Genomic DNA, 20,731 nt, shown 5'->3' with positions numbered 1-20,731 from the left:
AAATAGTTTATTTTTATAAACAAAGATGTTATTAGTTGTGTTATCGTACAACGCGGTCCAGTTAAGAGGCCCATTGTACTATGTGATATATTATAGCGAATAAATATATTCTTATTTACTTTTTGTTTTAATTTAATGTAACTTACCTAAAACGCTTATCGTATAAGCTTATGTGCCCTTCTTAGTAGCAAATCCAGAAAACCTTGCTGGTTTAAAATAAACTCATTAATTATTCATTGTCACTAATCGATTATAATATGTACTAAATCATTTATATTTGATCATGAATATTTGCGTTATAGGACGTGGAATGATAGCTATTTTGTCAACCTACCCCGATATATAGCGAATTTTTCTCACAAAAATAATATTTGATCATATCTGGTTTAAAAGTTACAAATAAAGCAATGCGCAAACAAACTAAAGGGGGTAATTCCGTAAAAAAAATACTCCATTTGTCATATTTCAGGACAATTTAATTAAAAATATTAATTATTCACATAATTCATGTATTACAAGTCTCCAGTTAAAGATTTTTATAATATAAACATTTAGATTTTATAATATAAACATGAAAAAAAAACTATATTATGCTGAGCGAGCATAGCTTAATACTGTCGTCGTAAAGACCATACGAACCTGTCGACAGCTTCACACCGATGCGAAGAACCGCACGAATTTTCGGACGTAAAGTGTCGTCTAGTATGGCGCCAATGTTGAGCACCAGTAAAACCTGCAATCAGAGTCACGATTTCCTCCCACAGCCAGCAGGCAAGCATGCTAAACGGCATAGGCACCCTCATACCCTCATACCCAAAAACCATTCACTTTTGTATCAGAGAGTTTGACTGCACCACAAACAGGCAAATCACACAGTCTCTGAGAGCCTAGGTTAGTGGGTAATAATTCCCAAGAAGCAACATCACAATACCGGAATTGAACCCTGCACTTCATAATCAAAATACCTATATTAACAACATAGGTATTTAAATAGATATAGGATAGGGTAGGGATATAAATAAAGAACAAAAATTAATTTATTGAAATCAGTCTTCTCTTCGCCTTCGTTTCTTGATTGTGTTCTTGATGATAATAATGAAATCAGTACAGCATAAGGACTTGTGGAGTACCGTTCGTATCACAATGTTAATTGAATTAGTATGAATAATTAATGAGGAGGTGAAAAATTGCCTTTGGATACGGAACTCTAAATGATTGGTTGTTAGTTGTTGTCTCCTAAGCAGAGGTGAATAAAATATTAGGTCGGGGAAAAAGTCTTTTCGCATTATAGTATGTATGAACTTGTAATAAAATGTTTTCTCTACACAAAAAAGCTCGATATTTGGATACCTCACGAGCTCACTGAAAGAAACCTAATGAACCGTGTACTCATTTGTGATTCTTGAAGCCAAAGAGATTTTATAACTAAAATGATGATGATCATGATTTTTATTATGATTGACTGATTTGACTATTATCTTCACTCTTCTATCAGATTCTTCTAAACAACTTCTTGGTATATCTTCTTACTTCTTCATAATTCTTCTTTCTTCCGCTGAAAAGTTGCCTTGCGGCGTTTGACTTTCTGTTCCAGAAACACGAAAAATTTTATTTTGGCGGCAAAATCTTTTTTACAAAAACGAAAAAAACAACACATCTCACAAGCCAATTTTTTCTTGTGTTACATGACATAAGCCGCCCAATGACTTAGAAAAAATATTTTTTACACCGCCATCAAAATTTTTTTAACGGTTTGAAAAAAGGGTATTTTTTTAATATTTGTTTTTTTACAATATAACATATAATGCTATGTATTTAATGCTAATATGTACATAATATAAGGTCGTAGGCCACAGTTGATTTTATTGCTTGTCCAGTACATTTCTGTGCCCAAAGTTTATTTGATTTATGCCAAATTTATTGATATGATATAAATGATAATTTTAACAAAAATAAATAGTAATTTTGAGGTTTTCAAAGCCAATTTGGAAACTAAAAATTTAAACAACTTAGTTTTAGTATCATTGCATTTGTTTCCGAAAACGAATCATTCTAATAAATTTAGGAACTTTCAAAATGATTTATTTCCCTACCTTTATTTTGAATAAAATTTTTAGATAAACTTTTCCATTGATTGAAAACAAAATCACTTCAAATATAGATATGAACCTGCTACAAGTCCAACCAAACCATTGAACTATTATTCAAACAGAATTTAATTTACAAAATGATACTAAAATTAAGTTTAATAAAGAAAATACAGTCACGAGCACAAATATATGTTCACATTAAAGATTCCTAGCGTTATACTACGGCTAAGTTTAAAGGCATATTACTATTGGATTCACATTGATGCAACGGGCGGGACACGAACCTAGGACCTCTCAATCGATATCCTAATCCCTAACTATTGAACCATCATCAGCTTACAATTTGAATAAAATTTTCTCTCACTATGTATGTATGTATGTGTAAAAATGTATATATATTGCTAAATATGTATATATATTTTATGTAAAATATATAATCAATAATTACTTCTAGTAAGTCTTTACTGTTCTGTATAGTCTATTTATTTTGAAAAATGGTTGTATTAAAATATTCTATAAAACACTACAGCAGGTACGTTTTTCGATTGCTATTTTTTAGACATGATTTATATTGATATATGAAACAGGACTCAATTTTAATTCACACTCAAGTTTTAAGTACGTCAATTTGTAGTTTATTAAGTGTAGTTTAAATTCGAGTCACATTTCAATATCTAACGGTTAAATTTGAACCAAATTTTGCTCATGACTGTATTATTTTTCTGAAAAACCTTTACAAATGGCATAATTTTCAAAAACTTCCCTATTTATTTTACTTTGCCTCGTTAAAAGTCATACCATATTATTTAATTTTGAACTGTCGCTTACGACCTTCTTACCTTAATAGCTAGGAACAATCAAAATATTTACAAAACCAATGATAATCGTTCGTAACGTAAATCTAGCGGTATATGACTATACTATACAGTGCTTCTAAAGCTATAGCCTCACCGTGGAATAGAACCTGGGACTGTGGGACGAAATTTTTGATCATTTTTAACCCTCTATATCGCATACTTTTTAGTTAAAAATTCTAACTTTTAAACTCTCGCGTTGCATGTTTAATGTATAATAGAATACGGGAATTAACGCGAACACGCATTTTACCTCAAAATGCCTAACGTTTCAGCGCAGGTTGCTCTCGCCGTGCTCGCAGGCTGACTGCAGGTATTATGTTATGTTACTAAGATTTTATATGCAGTTTTTTATATTCCTATGAGTTTTCTAGTCATCAAGATATTTTCTATTATGATTTCATACAAAAGATTACAACAAAAGGCCTAGTACTGCAAACTGCACATGTCTACAAGTCGTCAATCACTGCGGACTGCAAACTGCAAGTGACTGCAGACTGCAAGTGACTGCAGACTGCATATACTATACAGTATTGCTTTATAATAATATGAGACGGATTCTTATAACGACTCAACTGTTCTTAAGTAGTTAACTGTTCTTTAAAACGCTCACCCATCTAACATCTGACCGCGGTAACATTGCTTAACTCTGTCTATAGTAACGTCCCAGGTTCTATTCCACGCTGAAACCTTACAATCAATCCATTCCTAACCGTAGAGCACACTCGAAAAAAAAATTAATTCATAATAATGAATAAAAACAAAAAAATAAAACTAACAACTAATTTCGCGAACATCATTTCGCAAAATCATAGACAATTTAGTCTATGATTTTGCGAAATAACGCCCGTAGACTTAAAACTATATAATTTATTATTAATAATAATAAAAAATTAGAAATATTATGTAACATTATACGTTCCGGGGAACTTTGGAATTCACACTGTATCTATAAAATATTAATTTTAGCTAGTGAGACAATAATATTACTTAAATATATCCATATAATAGTATAAACAATAACGTAAAAACGGCTGTAACGATTTGAATAAAATTTTCTCAGTGTTGTGGTTGTTTAAGAAAAGGAAATGAACACCTTAAAATGATCAAATCAGATATAATTTTAAAAGAAATTTATATGTATTTATTAAAAAAACTTAATCAATTTCTATTTTCCTAGTATAAACTTTTTAACTTTAAATTATTAATATTTTTTTAGATACAGTGTGAATAAAATATGTAAGTATTGAAAACCACTCTCAAATTTGATACCGATCTCAAATATCCACTAGAGTTTGAGATCACAATAATCCAAGACTATGAATCTCGGATTAAAACTGGTAGTTTCTTTTGAGGCCGATCTCAAACCTAAGTGCGGTATCAATAAGGACGTAAATTATATCGTGAGTAAAACTCACAAACGCGTTAATTAACGAAATAATGATAAAACAAACAATTATACTTAAATGGCCGAATTTAGTTGATTTTGAAATATATTTATTTGACTACTAGATTCTATCTTGCGATATCTTGCGGTTAAGTGCTTGATAAGTGTCAGTTAAATGCCAGATACCCTGTCTACTAGATCGGTGACGGATATTGTATGGCCGATGTACCAACTGACTTATCTGAGGTGTGATATAGATTTTATTTCAAATAACTTGGAAGATGAAACAACTATCAGAGCTACGAAACATCGCGTACGTTTTTTAATAAGACTAAAACTACGAATTCCAGATGTAATTTCATTTCCACATATTTTTGAGTTTATTACTTTCCCACTGCTGGGCTAGGTCTCTTCTATTTTTATTTCTTCTAAGAGAATTTAGACCAAAAACTGGCTAAGTAGTTAGCATTCCTTCAAAAACTGTGTTAAAGAACTCTCAGGCATGCAAGGTTTCATCACCTTTATCCAGTCAGTCATAATAAATACAACGCAAAAACTACAAAAATCCGGCCAAAATTAAATCAGGCTAATATCAAGTCTGATTAAGACCAAAAAATAGCCTAATACGACCAAAAGATAGCCTATTACGACTAAAATTTAGCCGATTACGCCCAAAAATTAGCCAGTGGGGTCAATTTTAGCCAAGTAGTGGCTAATTTTTGCCAGATTGAGGCTAAAACTTAGCCCAGAGGCTAAAGGTTTAATAAACAACCGCTCCACGGCACTACAGCATCTAACTTTAACCCTCGGCTTAACGATAATTCCATACTATAACGCTTTAAACGACCCTGTGACACTATTAGTAGGTTTAAGACCCCAATTTGATGGTTTAATATTGTTTTAATTTGTCAGTTGACCCCCTGATCCTTAAGGACCCCTAAATAGCTTACGTGAAGTTTTATTTTAAATTATTTGATGTACAGTCAACCTGGGTAACTTTGAATCATTTGGGTAACATTGACAGAATTTGAACTAGTTTCGATTATTTTTTCATATGAAATTAGGGGATATTTTATTAAAAGTCTATACCTAATTGATATTTCATAGTTTTAGTGAAATAGAATACTTACTAGGGTAACGCCTTAAAACAATATTATACCTCAAAAAGGAATCGAACTCACGACCCGTCAATAGTACCATAGGACATAAAAAGTGCAACTGTTCAATTTATACTAATTATATCTTCAAGCTTATATCATATCGAGGTAAGCAGGAAGACTTATTGCTTAAAAGCGAAGCCTTTAATTTAATTCTTTAGATATATCTGTGTTTTATATATTTATATTATTACGTCTAACGGAATGAGCAGAAAACTATAGTGAATGTGTTTATTTGTCCATCTTATATTTAAAAACGGCTGAACCGTGTCGGATGAAATTTAGTGAAATAAATAAATATCATTGGACAACTCACACACGGTCAGTTGATTTTAAACTAAGCAGAACTTGTGCAATGGTAGCCAAATAACCGGTAAACATACTTATATACTTCTAAATACACAATGGATACATTAACATCCAGCCTCAGAACAAATACTTGTGCTCATCACACAAAGATTTGTCCCGGGTGGGATTCGAACCCACCACACGCGGCGCTACGGTTATCGCGGCGAGGTGACCACGTTAACCACTGCATCAAACATGAATTTAAGTATACTTTAGATACAACCTTCTCTGCCCATCCCTTTAAAGCGTAATAATACAATATATAATATTTTATTCTTACTTCTTCTTATAATATTTACTAATGACCTGACAATAAACGATACCAGTTAATTTAATGGAAATTTATATAAATCTTACTAACAATCCTTGTGTAAGCTGTGATTAGTGATACAGTGTTTTGTCACTTACAATCAATGTTGAAACTGTATATGAGCGAAGTTTAAGCCACCCTTGCCGAGGTTGTTCTGTGGATGGGTGACCATCTTATACATATCAAGTTCCCCCGTGTTTTGGAAGGCACGTAAAATTGTCATTATTGAAGATCTTTGACAATCGTTAACAGTAGTCAGAAGTTTGAAAGAAAAAACCAGTCTTACTGAAGAGTATCGTGTTATAACTCAGGTAACTGTGTTGTGGAGGTCCGATAGACAGTCGCTCCATATAAAACACTGGTATTCAGCTGCATCCGGTGAGACTGGAAGCTGACTCCAACATAGTTGGAAGAAAGACTAGACTGATATCTATACTAATATAATAAAGCTGAAGAGTTTGTTTGATTGTTTGTTTGTTTGTTTGAACGCGCTAATCTCAGTAACTACTGGTCCGATTTGAAAAATTCTTTCAGTGTTAGAAAGCCCATGTATCGAGGAGGGCTATAGGCTATATAACATCACGCTACGGTCATTAGGAGCGGAGTTGTAACGAAAAATGTTACAAAAACGGGGAAAATTTTGACCCATTCTCTTAGGTGACGCAAGCGAAGTTGCGCGGGTCAGTTAGTATACATATATGATTGTAAGTGACAAAACACTGTATAACTAATCAGAGCTAGCAACACGTTTATTAGTAAGACTAAGTATTTGAAAAAATATTATCCTGTTTGTATTAGTAGTCTTACAGCGTTATTTGACTGAAAACAATTTGACATTTGTCGTGAAAATGACTTACGTCATTAGAATATTACGGTACATTTTTGTCAAAAGAGACTGGGTATAATATAACAAAGGAGATCGGCAGATTTCGTACAGCTTAAAGTTTGTGTTGTTTCGTAACAGAATTTGTACCACTTATTAAGGGGACTAAGTCACTTATTTTTATTTGGGAGTATTATTTTTAGAAGTCCGGATTAATTAGAAAGTATTTGTTTATTTAAATAATAATTTTTGGTCCATGGCTTATATTTGTTGACAACTAAAGAAAAAGAAAATCTCATGAGACGTCACTTTTCGTCTGACGTCTACGCATCCGTCAATTTGTTGTTGTTTTGAATTGTGGTTTTGACAGCATCTGAGCAATTTAGCGAACTATCGGGGCTTCTAAAAATGGACATAACTTTTACCTCCCAACTTTTAAAAATATAAGAATTTTAAAATAAGCTTGTCTATCATATTAGCTACCAATTTAAACAAAAAGTAAACCTAAACATGACATTTTATAAGCTGTACGAATTCTTCATATAAACCTGCCGTTCGCCTTTGCAATGCAATTATTGTGATAAAGAAATAACGCTGTAATCCAACTAATTAATTTTTAATAATGAAACCAATTAAATACCGAACTGCTACTTAAATCTGAGTATTGTTTCAAAGACACGATTCGTTGATTGAGAGTAATTTAGAAAGAGATTTTATAGTAAAAACCGAAATTTAAAAACGTTGAATGTAATATTTGTATGACAAAATGTATGGAAGTTTTTTAAGTACGGTCGAAGTTATCTTGTTGTTTGGGCTCTTAAGTTAAATAATTACTTCCATACATTTGCTTCAGACTGTATTATAACTTAGCCAACTGTATGTAAACATACAAATTTTCATACATTGTCCAAATTGTATGGAAATTTTAACATCTACTTAGTTTCAAAAAAATGATTTTTAAATTAACTTTAGTTTTAAAAAAATCTTATAATCCTTATATTGATAATTTAAAACCTTCAACGTTGCATATTTATTATCTAATATTGCACGGGAATTAACGCGAACATATTTTTTGACTTAATTTTCTTGACATTTCGGCACAACCACCAATTCAATTCAAACTCAAGACAGTTAGTAACGTCTATAGTCGGTTAAATCAGGGCCGAAAAGTCAAGAAAAATTTTGTTCAAAATGATGGTTTTAATTCCCGTACAATATTAGATAATATTTATTATATAGTATAACAGGTATATCTTTCGTCACATGTGATCGCGTTAATAAATATATAAGTAATGGTATTGTTATAGTGTCCGTGTTCCGTGTGGGCGTGCGGCGTGTGCGTGGCGGGTGCGGGGCGCGTGCGGGGCGCGCGCGGGCGCGGCGCGTGTCAACGTCGCCACGATCGCTCCTCGTCCGCCTCTTCCTCCTCCTCCTCGTCGAAGCGCAGCAGGGTTTCCTCCGGGAGGGCTGCTGCCGGCTATAGGGATAGAAATAGTCGTATGACAACCCAATCTAAATATATATAACTCTTTCTTCTTCAAAATCAAAATCAAATCATTTATTAATTTAGGTCAAATGCTGACACTTATGAGTGATTAACCGTCAGTTCGGAAGGTAGGGCCAAGGAGAAGATCTGGCAAGAATCTCCTGGCCACTCTTTTAAGAGGTAAAACGTGCTATACCGACCACATGTAAAGTGCGATAACGAAGACAAAAAAGAAAGATTTTGGTAAAAGTAGTTACTGCTGTATTATAAATCCAGAATGTTATTTAATATTTTTTTATTTACAGTAACAATATAATATAAATACTGACTGACTGATGGACAAACGCCTTATGCGTAGAAAGTAGAAATTATGCTATAAAGATTCTTTAGGAAGTGGAAATCTTCCCCCTGGAGGGGGTAAGGGAAGGGACTTTTTAAACAGATGGTAAAACGGCTCTCCTATTAATGGTAAAATCAACTCAAAAGCCTTTGTAAAGAATATCACTCTATCGTTCCAGCAAAACTCACGAATCTTATCGATACAGTTTAAGCAATAAGTGAACTCACCTCGTCCTTGTTGTCGTGAGTGGCATCCCCATTCCTGGAGGGCGCTGGTCGCGGCTCCGTCGTGGTGGGGGTCGTGCGATTGTTGCTGGTGTTACCCACCCATGTTATCTATTAACAAACATATTATTAGAAACTTCAATGTGGAGCTCGTAGCTAAATAACATCAGCCGCGCAGATCGATGTTTGAGGTTAAGCTACGCTTGCCGAGATCGTACTGTGGATGGGTGACCATACTATACATATCGAGTTCCTTCGTGTTTCGGAAGGCGATGTTCCGTAGATGGGTAATATAAATGGATATTATAAAAACTGAGTTCCTCTGTGTGGGTGTGTGTTAAATTGAAAGCCCCGGTTGTCATTTTCATAGATCTTTGACAGTCGTTAACAGTAGTCAGAAGCTTGAAAGTCTGCCAACCAGTCTTACCGAGGGGTATCGTGTAACCCAGGTAACTGGCTTGTGGAGGTCTGATAGACGTTCGTTCCATGTAATAGACTTCTCCCTTTCTCTTTTTTTATTACAAATACCGTACTAAGAGTAATTCTTAGTGCGGGAGATGTCTTTTAAAATCCAAATATTATTCACCGAGAGTGTCCGATCGTTATAATGCTTGCCGTTGGCGGCGGCGTGTTCTGCGTGCACGCGAGACTTGTACTGCAGCACTAGTTGCGGGACCGACAGCTCCACCTCCTTGCTGATCACCTCACCGTATTGCTGGAACAAACATACAAACAATATTATTTACATACATAATTGCATATGTTATATACGAAAGTGTAAGCAGGAATTTGAAATTCCATGTCAGTTTTAGTTTGCTCTGCCCCCTCTGTTAAGTAGCGATGAGGGAGTGATACAAAGAATCTTTAGCGGTTTAAATGGTTCGAGCAAATAAGTATTTTCTGAGCTTTCCTGTTAAGAATTTCTTAGAGATTGCCCGGAGTTAGGAAGATAAAGATAGAGATACATTTATTGCATAACTGTGTACATAGGATGTTACAATCAGTGTGGAATCAACAGTTTATCCAAAGCGGATGTGCAATTGAGGTCGAAGATATCCGTGCCTCAGAAAGCACATAAAGCCGTCCTGTGCCTGACCTCTCACTGGTCGAGTGTACCGTCCCACCAGACTATGAGAGTGAAGGAATAGAGAGTGTACCTGTGTATTGTACACACATTTGGACACTATAAACAAAGTCTTACACCGTTGGCCAGTTCCAGTGAAACTGACCGCCATAGCCAGATCTGCAAGGTGATCTGTGGTCCTAACTGGTTCATGATCATGAGCTCATCAGCTACATGGTACTCACAGAGAAGTGTGCGACGAGCGCGTCCAGCTCGTCGGCCTCAAAGCCCGAGATGAGCAGCGCGCGAGGTCTGTGGTCCACCGACTGGTTCATGCTGTGGTTGAAGATCTTGGTCGTCAGCCCGCCGCGGGTGAAGCGCGTTGGTGTGTTGAATCTGCCGCCCCTAAGAAAATATACAGGCGTTAATATATACTACATTTATTTTCTTTTTCAGTAAAGATTATCACTAAAGATAACCCTGGAAAAGTAATGTTTGATTGAGAAAACGATATTAAATATAATTGTTGCATAATTTATATTTGGTAATCAAATATGATCACAATATTTCACGTATGCGTAAAATGCACTAATGATAAATAAAAAGAATATGCATATTATATTCTAAAAGAAATAGGAGTTTTAAATGTGCTCAATATATATCAGCTTAGCCTTTTTTCCAAACTATGTCAGAGTCGGCTTCCAGTCTCACCGGATGCAGCTGAATACCAGTATTTTACATGGAGCGACTGTCTATCTGACCTCCACAACGCAGTAATCTGGGTTATTACACGATACCCTTCGGTAAGACTGATTTAAATGTACTCAAATATAACAATAATAGCAGCTATATGATCAGTAAAAAACTGCGTAATATTAAAAAATCAAGGTATTTGAAAACCTCGTAAAAACCCCCATATGCTCGAGAGTCGTACAAAGTTTTAGAAATAGTTTTTTAGTGAACCGTCTTACCAAATTCTTCAGATATCCGTATAATTATAAAAAAATATATCCTCACCTAAGTTTTCGCTTCACAATACGATAGCTTGAAATTCAATAAAAACATTATTATTATAGAAATAATTCCAAAAGTAGCAGTCACGCTTTCAACTACAATACATTAGTGTATCAGTATCAAACATAAAGTTGGACCTTTTTTAAAGTATGTATACCCATGCATATTCCCAAAACTATTTTATATATTTTTACTATTATTCGCACTATACTGACATTATAAATGTCAGTCTTCCTGTTAAGCTTTCACGGCTAAACCAATTTTGCATGGAAATAGTAAAAAATCAAGGATGAAACGTAGACAAATTTATATGTAAAATCGAGGTTTTAGTTATATTTATATTACTTTGCAGTTTCACAGTTTTGATGTGACAAACGTATTTTTTAGTCCATCTACTTTTGAACATAATCAAATAATTACGGCAATACATTGAGTTGACAAGTCGCATGACGTCACGTTAGAGTACAAAATGCACAACACCGTGACGTCATTAACCCCCACTCCATAACTTGAATGTTATCACTTCTCATTAATATTTGATAAATAAAATACGTGTCTAAGAAAATTTTCTGTCTGACGGGCCAAAAAATCAGTCATCATACCAAATCTGGTTTAGATTAAACATAATTTTGCCAGTTGCCTTCGTACCCCTCCTATCACTATATCTAGCAAATAGGTTATCTGACACTTATTCATACACTGTAAAACTGGCCTTTAACCTCACAAACGACTTTAAAAACTTCATTCGCATAAAAGCAAGCTTGCAATAGAGTATTTTCTAGTGATATTATTACCTTGCGTGTGGTCTTCTCATGATATGCGTAGGGAACTGTATCGCCATCTGTCGGCGGAGTTCGGCAATCCTCTTCGTTAACTCCGTTACGTCTTGCCCTTCCTAATAAGTAAAAGATAGATTATGTAGATTACAACTTATTATCAATTATACTTAAATACTGTCAGAACTGCACTTTTGGCGCAGTGGTTTACGTGGTCACCTCGCCGCAATAGCTGAAGCGCCGCGTGTGGTGTCTTCCAATCACACCCGAGACAAATATTTGTGTGATGAGCACTAGTACAAGCTTGGCTTAGTTTGAAATCATTTGACCGTGTGTGAGTGTCCAATGATATTTATTATTAAGAACTAAATAGTATAAAGCATAGTCGCTTCTCTATCCTTCCTTAGATCTTTAAAACTACACAGCTTTTTAGGTGCGGTTTTTTTTAATAGATGATTCAAGAGGAAGCTCTATGTGTAAAGGATTTTTTTGTAAACTAACAGTATCCCAACTCGCACTTGGTCAGCGTGGTGGACTCAAGGCCTAACCCCTCCCTCATTACGGGAGGAGACCCTTGCCCAGCGGGACAGTATTAGATTAATATTATTATTTGTTTACAGTAATAATTTTGCAATATAGTTTATTATATAACTAACCTGTTGTTTATTAAATAGATCCAGTTCAGCATCCAAGATCTCCTTCTGTGCTTCCTCCTTGGTCTTCGGTTTCTTGGCCTGCTAACAAATGTATTAAACAATCGTCATATTAGAGCTATTTATATACAAAGCTTAAAGGCGGAGGACTATCAATAACGGAGCAGTAATTTATGCGTATTTGCGTATGATGTTCTAACCGAAACCCATTTGATGGTATAGCAAAGCAACCCTGTGTTAAAAGGTTGGGGGTTGTTTTCAAAAATTAAGTGAGGGAAAGAAATAATTAAAAAATATTTAATAAATATTTTTTTAAAAATTACGCGATAATGCTAGTTAATTTTTACTTGTTCTTTAAGGATATTTAGCTGTGAAAATTGGCAACACTGAAATAACTATTTAATTTACTATCACTATTTTAGCTTCTTGATTCTTATAAAATTGCTTTAGTTTTTATTTTTATAGGTACTGTTTGAATTAGGCTGATTTTAAGGGAAAAACGGCGCCTATTACTAAATTGAAGTTATAGTTAACTTCAAAGGGAATTATACAAAGTAGTATTTTTTGTCATAATCGAATCTACTACCTACTCTATCAACTGACTAAATACTTGACTACTATTACTTATAAAACTAAGTTTAATTTTAATCTAATATTAGTCAACAAATACACACTTCTATTATTAGAATACAGAATGTGTTGTCTATATTGATATCTCTTTCTAACGCAGTACGTAAGACAAGGACAGAAAACTTTTATTTTATATAAGCCTAAATAGAGATGCTCGCAGTTACTTGCGCTCATTGGTTGACTCTCAGTGGTTAAACAATCTTAGTGCGGACATCACATAGATGGGTGGCATTCTAGTTTTTTTTTTTAGTTTTTTTAGTTTTTTCTCATTCAACAACATTCTATACTGGTTTTTGAGCTGAACGTCTCCGTGCTTCGGAGTTCACGTAAAAAGTCCTGTCCTTATCTTAAAATTACAGTTAAAAAGAGATAGATATAGTACACAAACGGACACGTTTTAACATAACACAATTTACATAAGAACACACACAAAATCCACCATACTTATTATTTACATTATATTTATGTAATGCTAAGCGAAATATTTTATTATACATACTTTTACGACCGTTCTCAATAAACTAACGTCAGTAAGGGATTTGTACACTTATATTGCTAATCCTACTAATATTATAAATGCGAAAGTTTGTGAATTTGTTTGTTACTCTGTAGTACAAAAATTGTTTGATCAATTTTGATAAAACTTCGCACATAAATAGTTTCGTAAATAACTCGACTTTTTACTCCATTAAATCTTTTAACGCGAACGAAGCCGGGTAGTTAATAGTTTTTCAAATGTCAGACTGTCTGTCTGTTTGTCTGTCACGGCTAAATTGCTTAATCGTTTTCGTTAGTGTGCAGGGATCAAATACTAAATTTTAATTTCAAATCGAGTAGATATGATAAAATTGATAATATGAGAAGAATCGTTGCTACTAACCAACTAAACTTTATTAAACCTATCTCTTACTGACGTTATATTAATGAAAACGACTGTTAATGGTAATATACATCTCTGCTATGCACCAAATGGCTATACAGTGTGATGGTATGACTTACAGTTGCGTTGCGCATGCGTGGTGCTATATGGAACTAATATGACTCGGTTCTCACTTAGTAGTGCTATGTGAATTCGGTAGATGGCGCTGATGATATTGTGTCGTGATCTTATCGATTTATTATGAATATTTTCTAGTACTAACATTTGTTAACGTTAATTACTTTGTGTAAGTGAAAAATATTTTATTTCTTTAATCATATTTTTCAGGATCGTGAGATTTCCTACATAGTTTTTAAGGGTTTATTTATTTTAAAGATAAATCGAAAATTATTATTAACATATAGAATTGAAAGATCAAGAGGAAAACAAAGAAATCCATGCATAAATATGTTTTGCAAAACACACATAAAAAAATAATTCCTTTAATATTATACTTATTTACCTTAATAATATATTAAGATTTACGTTTAAAGTTTAAGTACAGCATTAAAATATATAGTATTTACTAAAAAGAGCTACTAATATCATGTCAGCCATAATATTATGTATTTATCTTTAAAAAAAACTTAAAATTTTAGTCTCGCGCGGCAAACTCAGGCCCTATGTACACTAGGAATTTTGTTACTATGAAAATATCCTTAATATAGTTTATTTTAATTGCAAAATAATGTTTACCCGCGCGAAGGCCGAGATCGGCTGCTGGTGAAGAATATTTTAAACAATTCATTTCTGGAGGAGACCGATGCCCAGCAGTGGGACAATAATAAATTAAATTGCCATGAAAATGCCCTTAAAATAGTTGTACAAGATGCACGTCATTCACATATGCAATAATATGTCTTAATGTGTCATACATTTGTATGTATGTATGTGCACACTGCATGCGAAACGCAACCGACTAGCGCATATAATGGATGGGTTGTCATTTTAATATCGTGTTGTCTCACTTTTGTATTACCTAAGAGAAAATATGTAAAATTTCTTGTCAATGCTCTATAAATAAAGACAAAGTCAAATGCGTGGTAGTGTGTGTAATGTTTTATTTATTGATTTAATGTACAGTCAACCTGGGTAACGTTGAATCATTTGGGTAATTGACAGTGGGAATTTGAACTAGTTTCGATTATTTTTTCATTTCAAACCAACACAATTGATAAAAGTTTGCAAAACTAAAATAAACCTTTATCAATTGTGTTGGTTTATAAGCATTATTGTTAAAAAATATTAGCGTTCTCCACTCCTCCTACACATAAACTGTAAGTGTGCCAAATTTCCTTCTCCTGCGTCCGCACGTTTTTCGTAAAAAGGGGTCCAAAGTTTTTGCTTTACGTATTAATATATAGATAGGTATGTATATTTAGAAGTATATAAATGTTTACAAGTTATTTGGTTACTATAGTACAAGCTCTGCTTAGTTTGGAATCAAATGACCGTGTGTGAGTTGTTTGTAAGTGAACAAGAGAGTAAAGTACGTGTAACGCCAAGTATCCCGAAAAATAAACACACGTGATTGTTACTACAACGCCTCCCCCCCCTAAGATATTTCGTGATTAAACCCTACTTCTGAAATTCACGTTAGTAATGGACGGTCAATATAACAGTGGAATTATAATTTAACGAAATTCTCCATAATCCGAATTTTGCGAATAAAAAATAGAAAAATAATGAATAGAAGTCGAAAATTGTCGACTGGAAATCTTTTTTTTTTAATGTTTTGTTATTCATATAAAGTTTCGACGAATCTACCGTACTCCTTGACGAAATTATTAATATAGATATAGCTACTTTATATACAAAAGTGAGACAATATCGCGCGCATCCATCGTGTGCGCTGAGCAGTACCTGTGCCAGCTGTAGACGAGACATCGTGCGCGCTACCGACTCGTCCTGCCACATATATACCTAGGTTATGTATTGTAACACAACTATATACCTCACGCATAGCCAGAGGAGTGTTCTTTATATAACTCACAGATTTTATTTTAAGGGGAACTCGTAGCTTAGATAACAATAATTGATCTCTCAAGTTAAGTGACACTTGCCGAGGTTGGTATGTGGATGGGTGACCTAGATGATCACATCAACTATATACCTCACGCATAACCAGAGGAGTGTTCTTATATAACTCACAGATTTTTTTTTAAGAGGAACTCAAACCTTAGTTAACACTAGCCGCGCGGATCTATCTCTCAAGTTAAGTGACACTTGCCAAGGTTGTTCTGTGGATGGGTGACCAAGATGATCACATAGGTCACCCATCTACAGAACTACAATAAATATCGAGATCTTCAGTGTTACGGAAGGCACATTAAATTGTGGGTCACGGTTGTCATTTTCAAAAATCTTTGACAGTAGTCAGCAGTTTGAAAGTCGGACAACCAGTTTTACAGAAGTGTATCGTGTTATAACACAAGTAACTGTGTTGTGGAGGTCCGATAAACAGTCGCTGCATGTAAAATACTGGAATTCAGCTGCATCCGGTGAGACTGGACGCCGACTCCTACATAGTTTGAAGAAAGACTAGGCTGATGTTGAGATATTATTAAACGAACTAATCCTCTGGCTATGCCTATATTGTAACAGATTTATATTTCCTATTCAGGGATACACACAATATTTTAATCTAGCATTATTGCAGTCAAAACAAACATAACAAATATCTTTTTATCTTACAGCGAGTAACAATAACTTATCGTCAGATGTAGATAGGCCTATTGTAGCTTAATTTGTCAAAAATAATAATTTTATAGATGGCATATCAAACAAAGTTGTTCAAGCCGCCCGCAGGTCTTTGACGTGGCTTAACGACTGTTATCTTAATAGACAACAACCGGGACCGACTTTAAACGTGCTCTCCGAAGCACGGTGACGCCCAGTTCGAAGACTATGCGGTCACCCATCTATAGAATGACCGCGGCAATGTTTGCTGCACCCACAGATCGTTTACCGACCGCGCAACTGGCTATGGGCGGTCTTCACTCGAAAGATCGGATAAACAAACAAGGTACCTAACCTCTAATTTTCAATGGCGATTAAGACCGATTGCATTATAATATGAGCTTAGCTATTATTGCAAGATTTGTCTTACGGCCACTTACTTCATATATATCTAAAGTAATAGCTAAAGCCATTGTCTTGTATTTGATACTTATTTCAATTGGCTAAGAAATTTGTCTCATTGACCCACGTCAAGCACGTTAAGCTACGTCAAAGGCCTTCGGGCGGCTTGAACAACTTCGACACTAGGTTGACCACTAACCATACGATAAGAAGAAGAAGAATTTTCGCCTATATTTTGGCTGTTACTTTTGATGATGAAATTGGTCGATAGTAAACTATAGTAAGCCTATCTACTGACGATAGTACATACATTATTATTATAATATATAATATATAGTACATACCTGCATTTGTTTGAGAGTGCCATTGTAAGCGACCAGTTCTTTGCGTAGTTTCTCAATGCCTTCTTGCGCCGAGTTGATGGCTTCCAGTAATGCGGTGCGCTGGGCTTCCGTTACGTTACCTAGAAACAAAAATGTATATAATTATATTTAGTTAAGTAGCAAAATAAATTTCGAAATGTGTGCTGTATTAACGTGCCCGGTATATGGCGATAGGCTCGCCCCCTATTACATAGAGCTAACATTGTTAATGGCGAAACGTGGATGTACGCGCGATCAATAGTGCATTTACTAATTATGAGGTCTCTGGTTGTATCTCCGTGTCGGGCAAAGTACTTTTCTTATTTATATTTGAACTAGCTGCTCGCAGTGTCAAATTTAACTCCTTATTTCCAAAAATCCTGTCTTAGTACTCCTCTACACTTTAAGCAAATGTCAAGTTTGTACACTCAGTAGTTTTGGCTGTGCGTTGTCCATCAGTCAGTAACGGAAAAGTTTTATATTGATTGATGTAAGTAGTAAAGTAAATTTAACCCATTACTGTCCCACTGCTGGGCAAGGGTCTCCTCCCGTAATGAGGGAGAGGTTAGGCCTTGAGTCCACCACGCTGGCCAAATGCGGGTTGAGGACTTTGCATGCCCTCAAGAAATGTTCTAAACAAATTTTAGGCATGCAAGGTTTCCTCACGATGTTTTCCTTCACCGTTGGAGCAAGTGATAATTATTTCTAATACACACATAACATGGAAAAGTCATTGGTGTGTTGCCTCGGGTTCGAACCTGCGACCACTTGCTTGGGAGGTGTCAACTTATACCACTCGGCTATCACTGCTCTTTGATGTAAGTAGTATTAAAATGTAATCTCTTACCGGACTCCAATCGTTGTATAAGCAGCATCTGTTGTTGCAGCTGCGTCTCCAACAGCGCTTGAGCACGTTTGTGCATCTCCATGATCTGTTTACTCTTAGCTATCGGTTTTACCGCTTCTTTCTTCGGTTCGATTCCGTTCGCTAGCTCTTTCTCCTGAAACAAAAATGTGTATTTTTTTATTAAGGGTTAATTAGAATTGCTTTTTTTTTCTTAGATTCTAATTGTGTTTATTCGTCTCTTTAAAAGACAACTTCTGCAATAAGAATTGCTCTTGTGTCGCGGGGACTTCTACAAACATACAAACAACAGACACAAAGTACAACCAGACCGGAAACAACTATTTATGGATCAGCACAAATAATTGTTCTGGGTGGGAATCTAACCCACGACTTCCCGACGCAATGGTAGCGGCGTGGTGACCTAAACTACTGCGCCGTTATTGCGGTGAGGTGACCATAGGCGGTAAGATAACAGTCGTTAAGCCACGTCAAAGGCCTTCGAGCTTGAACAACTTTGACACTATATTCAGGCCGTTACAAACGTGCTCACTACGTCATAATCAAAAGAATCATAGAAATATGACAAAAGCCCCCTTAACACAGACACAATATCGCGCGTGAAAGAGCGCGCATGTAAGGGGAAAGGAAAAACCACATGCGAACGTTTGAAATGGCCTGAGTATAGGTCGACCACTATAAGATAAGAAGATAAGCGTTACCTTCTCCATGAGTTGTTTATTATCAGCGGTGGCCTTGATGTTGTCTCTGTTGATGAGCACCTTGTTGTGTGACATGGGATGCTGCGGGTTCTGTCTGTCGTTCTGTTTGTTGTTCTGCTGGCCGCCGGGCGCCATGTTCTCTTGTTTATTCTGAAAGAGAAAACACGTAAAAAAATATTTTCGGAATCGACCGAGTAGAGGTTTTTGCAAAACAAAGCTTTTATGAAACAGTAATGTCCGAAAATATTGTCTACTAGTCTAGATGCCAGGCTAAGAAATAATAAATTTAACCCATTAATGTCACTGCTGGGTCTCCTTCCGTAATGAGGGAGGATTTAGGCCTTGAGTCCACCACGCTGGCCAAGTGCCGGTTGGGGACTTTGCATACTTTCAATAACTGTTCTAAAGAATTCTCAGGCATGCAAGGATCTCAGGATGCCTAACCCCTGCCACATTACAGGAGGAGACCCTTGCCCAGTGAGACAGTAATGGGTTAAATTCATTATATGTATAGATTTATATTTACCTCCGGGTTATGCCAGAAGACCTTAATAAACCGATTGTTGAGCACAGCCTCAGTGCTCTTGTAAGCGACGTTGGCCTCTGTGGGGTTGGAGAACGTGATCAGAGCCGCTTCTGGGTCGCCATCGTAGCACACCTATGACAGGATTATAAGTTAACAAATATAATATGTAAAATACATTCAATATCTAAATATAACTCAAAAGCGACTGACATAGTGATCTATCAACGCACAGCCCAAACCACTGGTCGGATCGGGCTGAAATTTGGGATGCAGGTAGATGTTATGACGTAGGCATCCGCTAAAAAAGGATTTTGATCAATTTTAACCCCAAGAGGATAAAATAGAGCATGAAAATTCTGTCCTTAGTCACAAACCACCCGGACGAAGTCGCGGGTAAAAGCTAGTCTTTCTAATAAATAGTACGTGTAAGCTCTGATTAGTTATTATACAGTGTTTAGTAACTCACTCATATACGGTTTCACAATTGATTGACAAAACACTGTATAACTAATCAGAGCTCATACTACATTTATTAGTGGGACAGTATATAGCTCATATATATATTATGTTAGAGATTTAACACGTTACCTGTATATTAACAATCTTGCCAAACTTGCAGAAGTGATTATTTAGATGTGTGATATCATTAAGTCCCCGGGGGACTTTCTTCACTTCGAGGGAACAGTTCACCGCGTTGGCCGGTAGTGGTGGACGGGCGGGACCTGCGAACAAACACATGTATATAAACACTATACCAGAAGATACCAAACTTGGACTGCTACTGACAAATATTCTCATGAAAAATAGAAAAAAATGTTAGTTGTTTAATACAGCTTTTGAAGGCATGAAAAGTCCCACACCCGCACTTGGGTAGCGTGGAGGCCTAATCCCTCCCCTGTTCCCTGAGGAGACCCTTGCCCAACAGTGGGACATTTGAAAAGAAAAATAGAAACGACCAAAGCACTTTGCTCCATACGGGAATCGCCGAGACTTTGAGTATAACAAGTTTGTTGTATAACAGGATATTAGACCATCTGACCCCATCTATACTAATATTATAAAGCTGAAGAGTTTGTTTGTTTGAACGCGCTAATCTCAGGAACTACTGGCCCGATTTGAAAA

The 20,731-nt window shown here is 35.5% G+C and overlaps 1 protein-coding gene across 9 annotated transcripts in view; it reads right to left on the bottom strand.

Moving 5' to 3' along the window:
* Nucleotides 1-1,606: 1,606 nt before the first annotated feature.
* The window catches only part of swm (Zinc finger protein swm), a 36,429-nt gene continuing 17,304 nt past the window's right edge, over nt 1,607-20,731 (bottom strand). For 2 of the 9 annotated variants that reach the window (XM_076132612.1, XM_076132614.1), the window contains exons 13-25: nt 20,198-20,331; nt 19,610-19,741; nt 19,084-19,233; nt 18,365-18,518; nt 17,500-17,618; nt 15,938-15,982; nt 12,529-12,609; nt 11,891-11,991; nt 11,100-11,126; nt 10,328-10,487; nt 9,606-9,734; nt 9,023-9,130; nt 1,607-8,446 (exon numbers count right to left, since the gene is read on the bottom strand). In XM_076132612.1, the coding sequence (XP_075988727.1) occupies nt 8,357-8,446; nt 9,023-9,130; nt 9,606-9,734; nt 10,328-10,487; nt 11,100-11,126; nt 11,891-11,991; nt 12,529-12,609; nt 15,938-15,982; nt 17,500-17,618; nt 18,365-18,518; nt 19,084-19,233; nt 19,610-19,741; nt 20,198-20,331 (1,430 nt within the window). In that variant the 3' untranslated portion in view covers nt 1,607-8,356. The remainder of the gene's footprint in view (nt 8,447-9,022; nt 9,131-9,605; nt 9,735-10,327; nt 10,488-11,099; nt 11,127-11,890; nt 11,992-12,528; nt 12,610-15,937; nt 15,983-17,499; nt 17,619-18,364; nt 18,519-19,083; nt 19,234-19,609; nt 19,742-20,197; nt 20,332-20,731) is intronic. The other 7 variants (XM_076132615.1, XM_076132617.1, XM_076132620.1 and 4 more) reach the window with 5 other exon arrangements.

Source organism: Anticarsia gemmatalis, chromosome 28 (assembly GCF_050436995.1).
Source record: "Anticarsia gemmatalis isolate Benzon Research Colony breed Stoneville strain chromosome 28, ilAntGemm2 primary, whole genome shotgun sequence".
Lineage (NCBI taxonomy): Eukaryota > Metazoa > Arthropoda > Insecta > Lepidoptera > Erebidae > Anticarsia > Anticarsia gemmatalis.
This window is presented reverse-complemented; position numbering and strand designations above follow the sequence as displayed.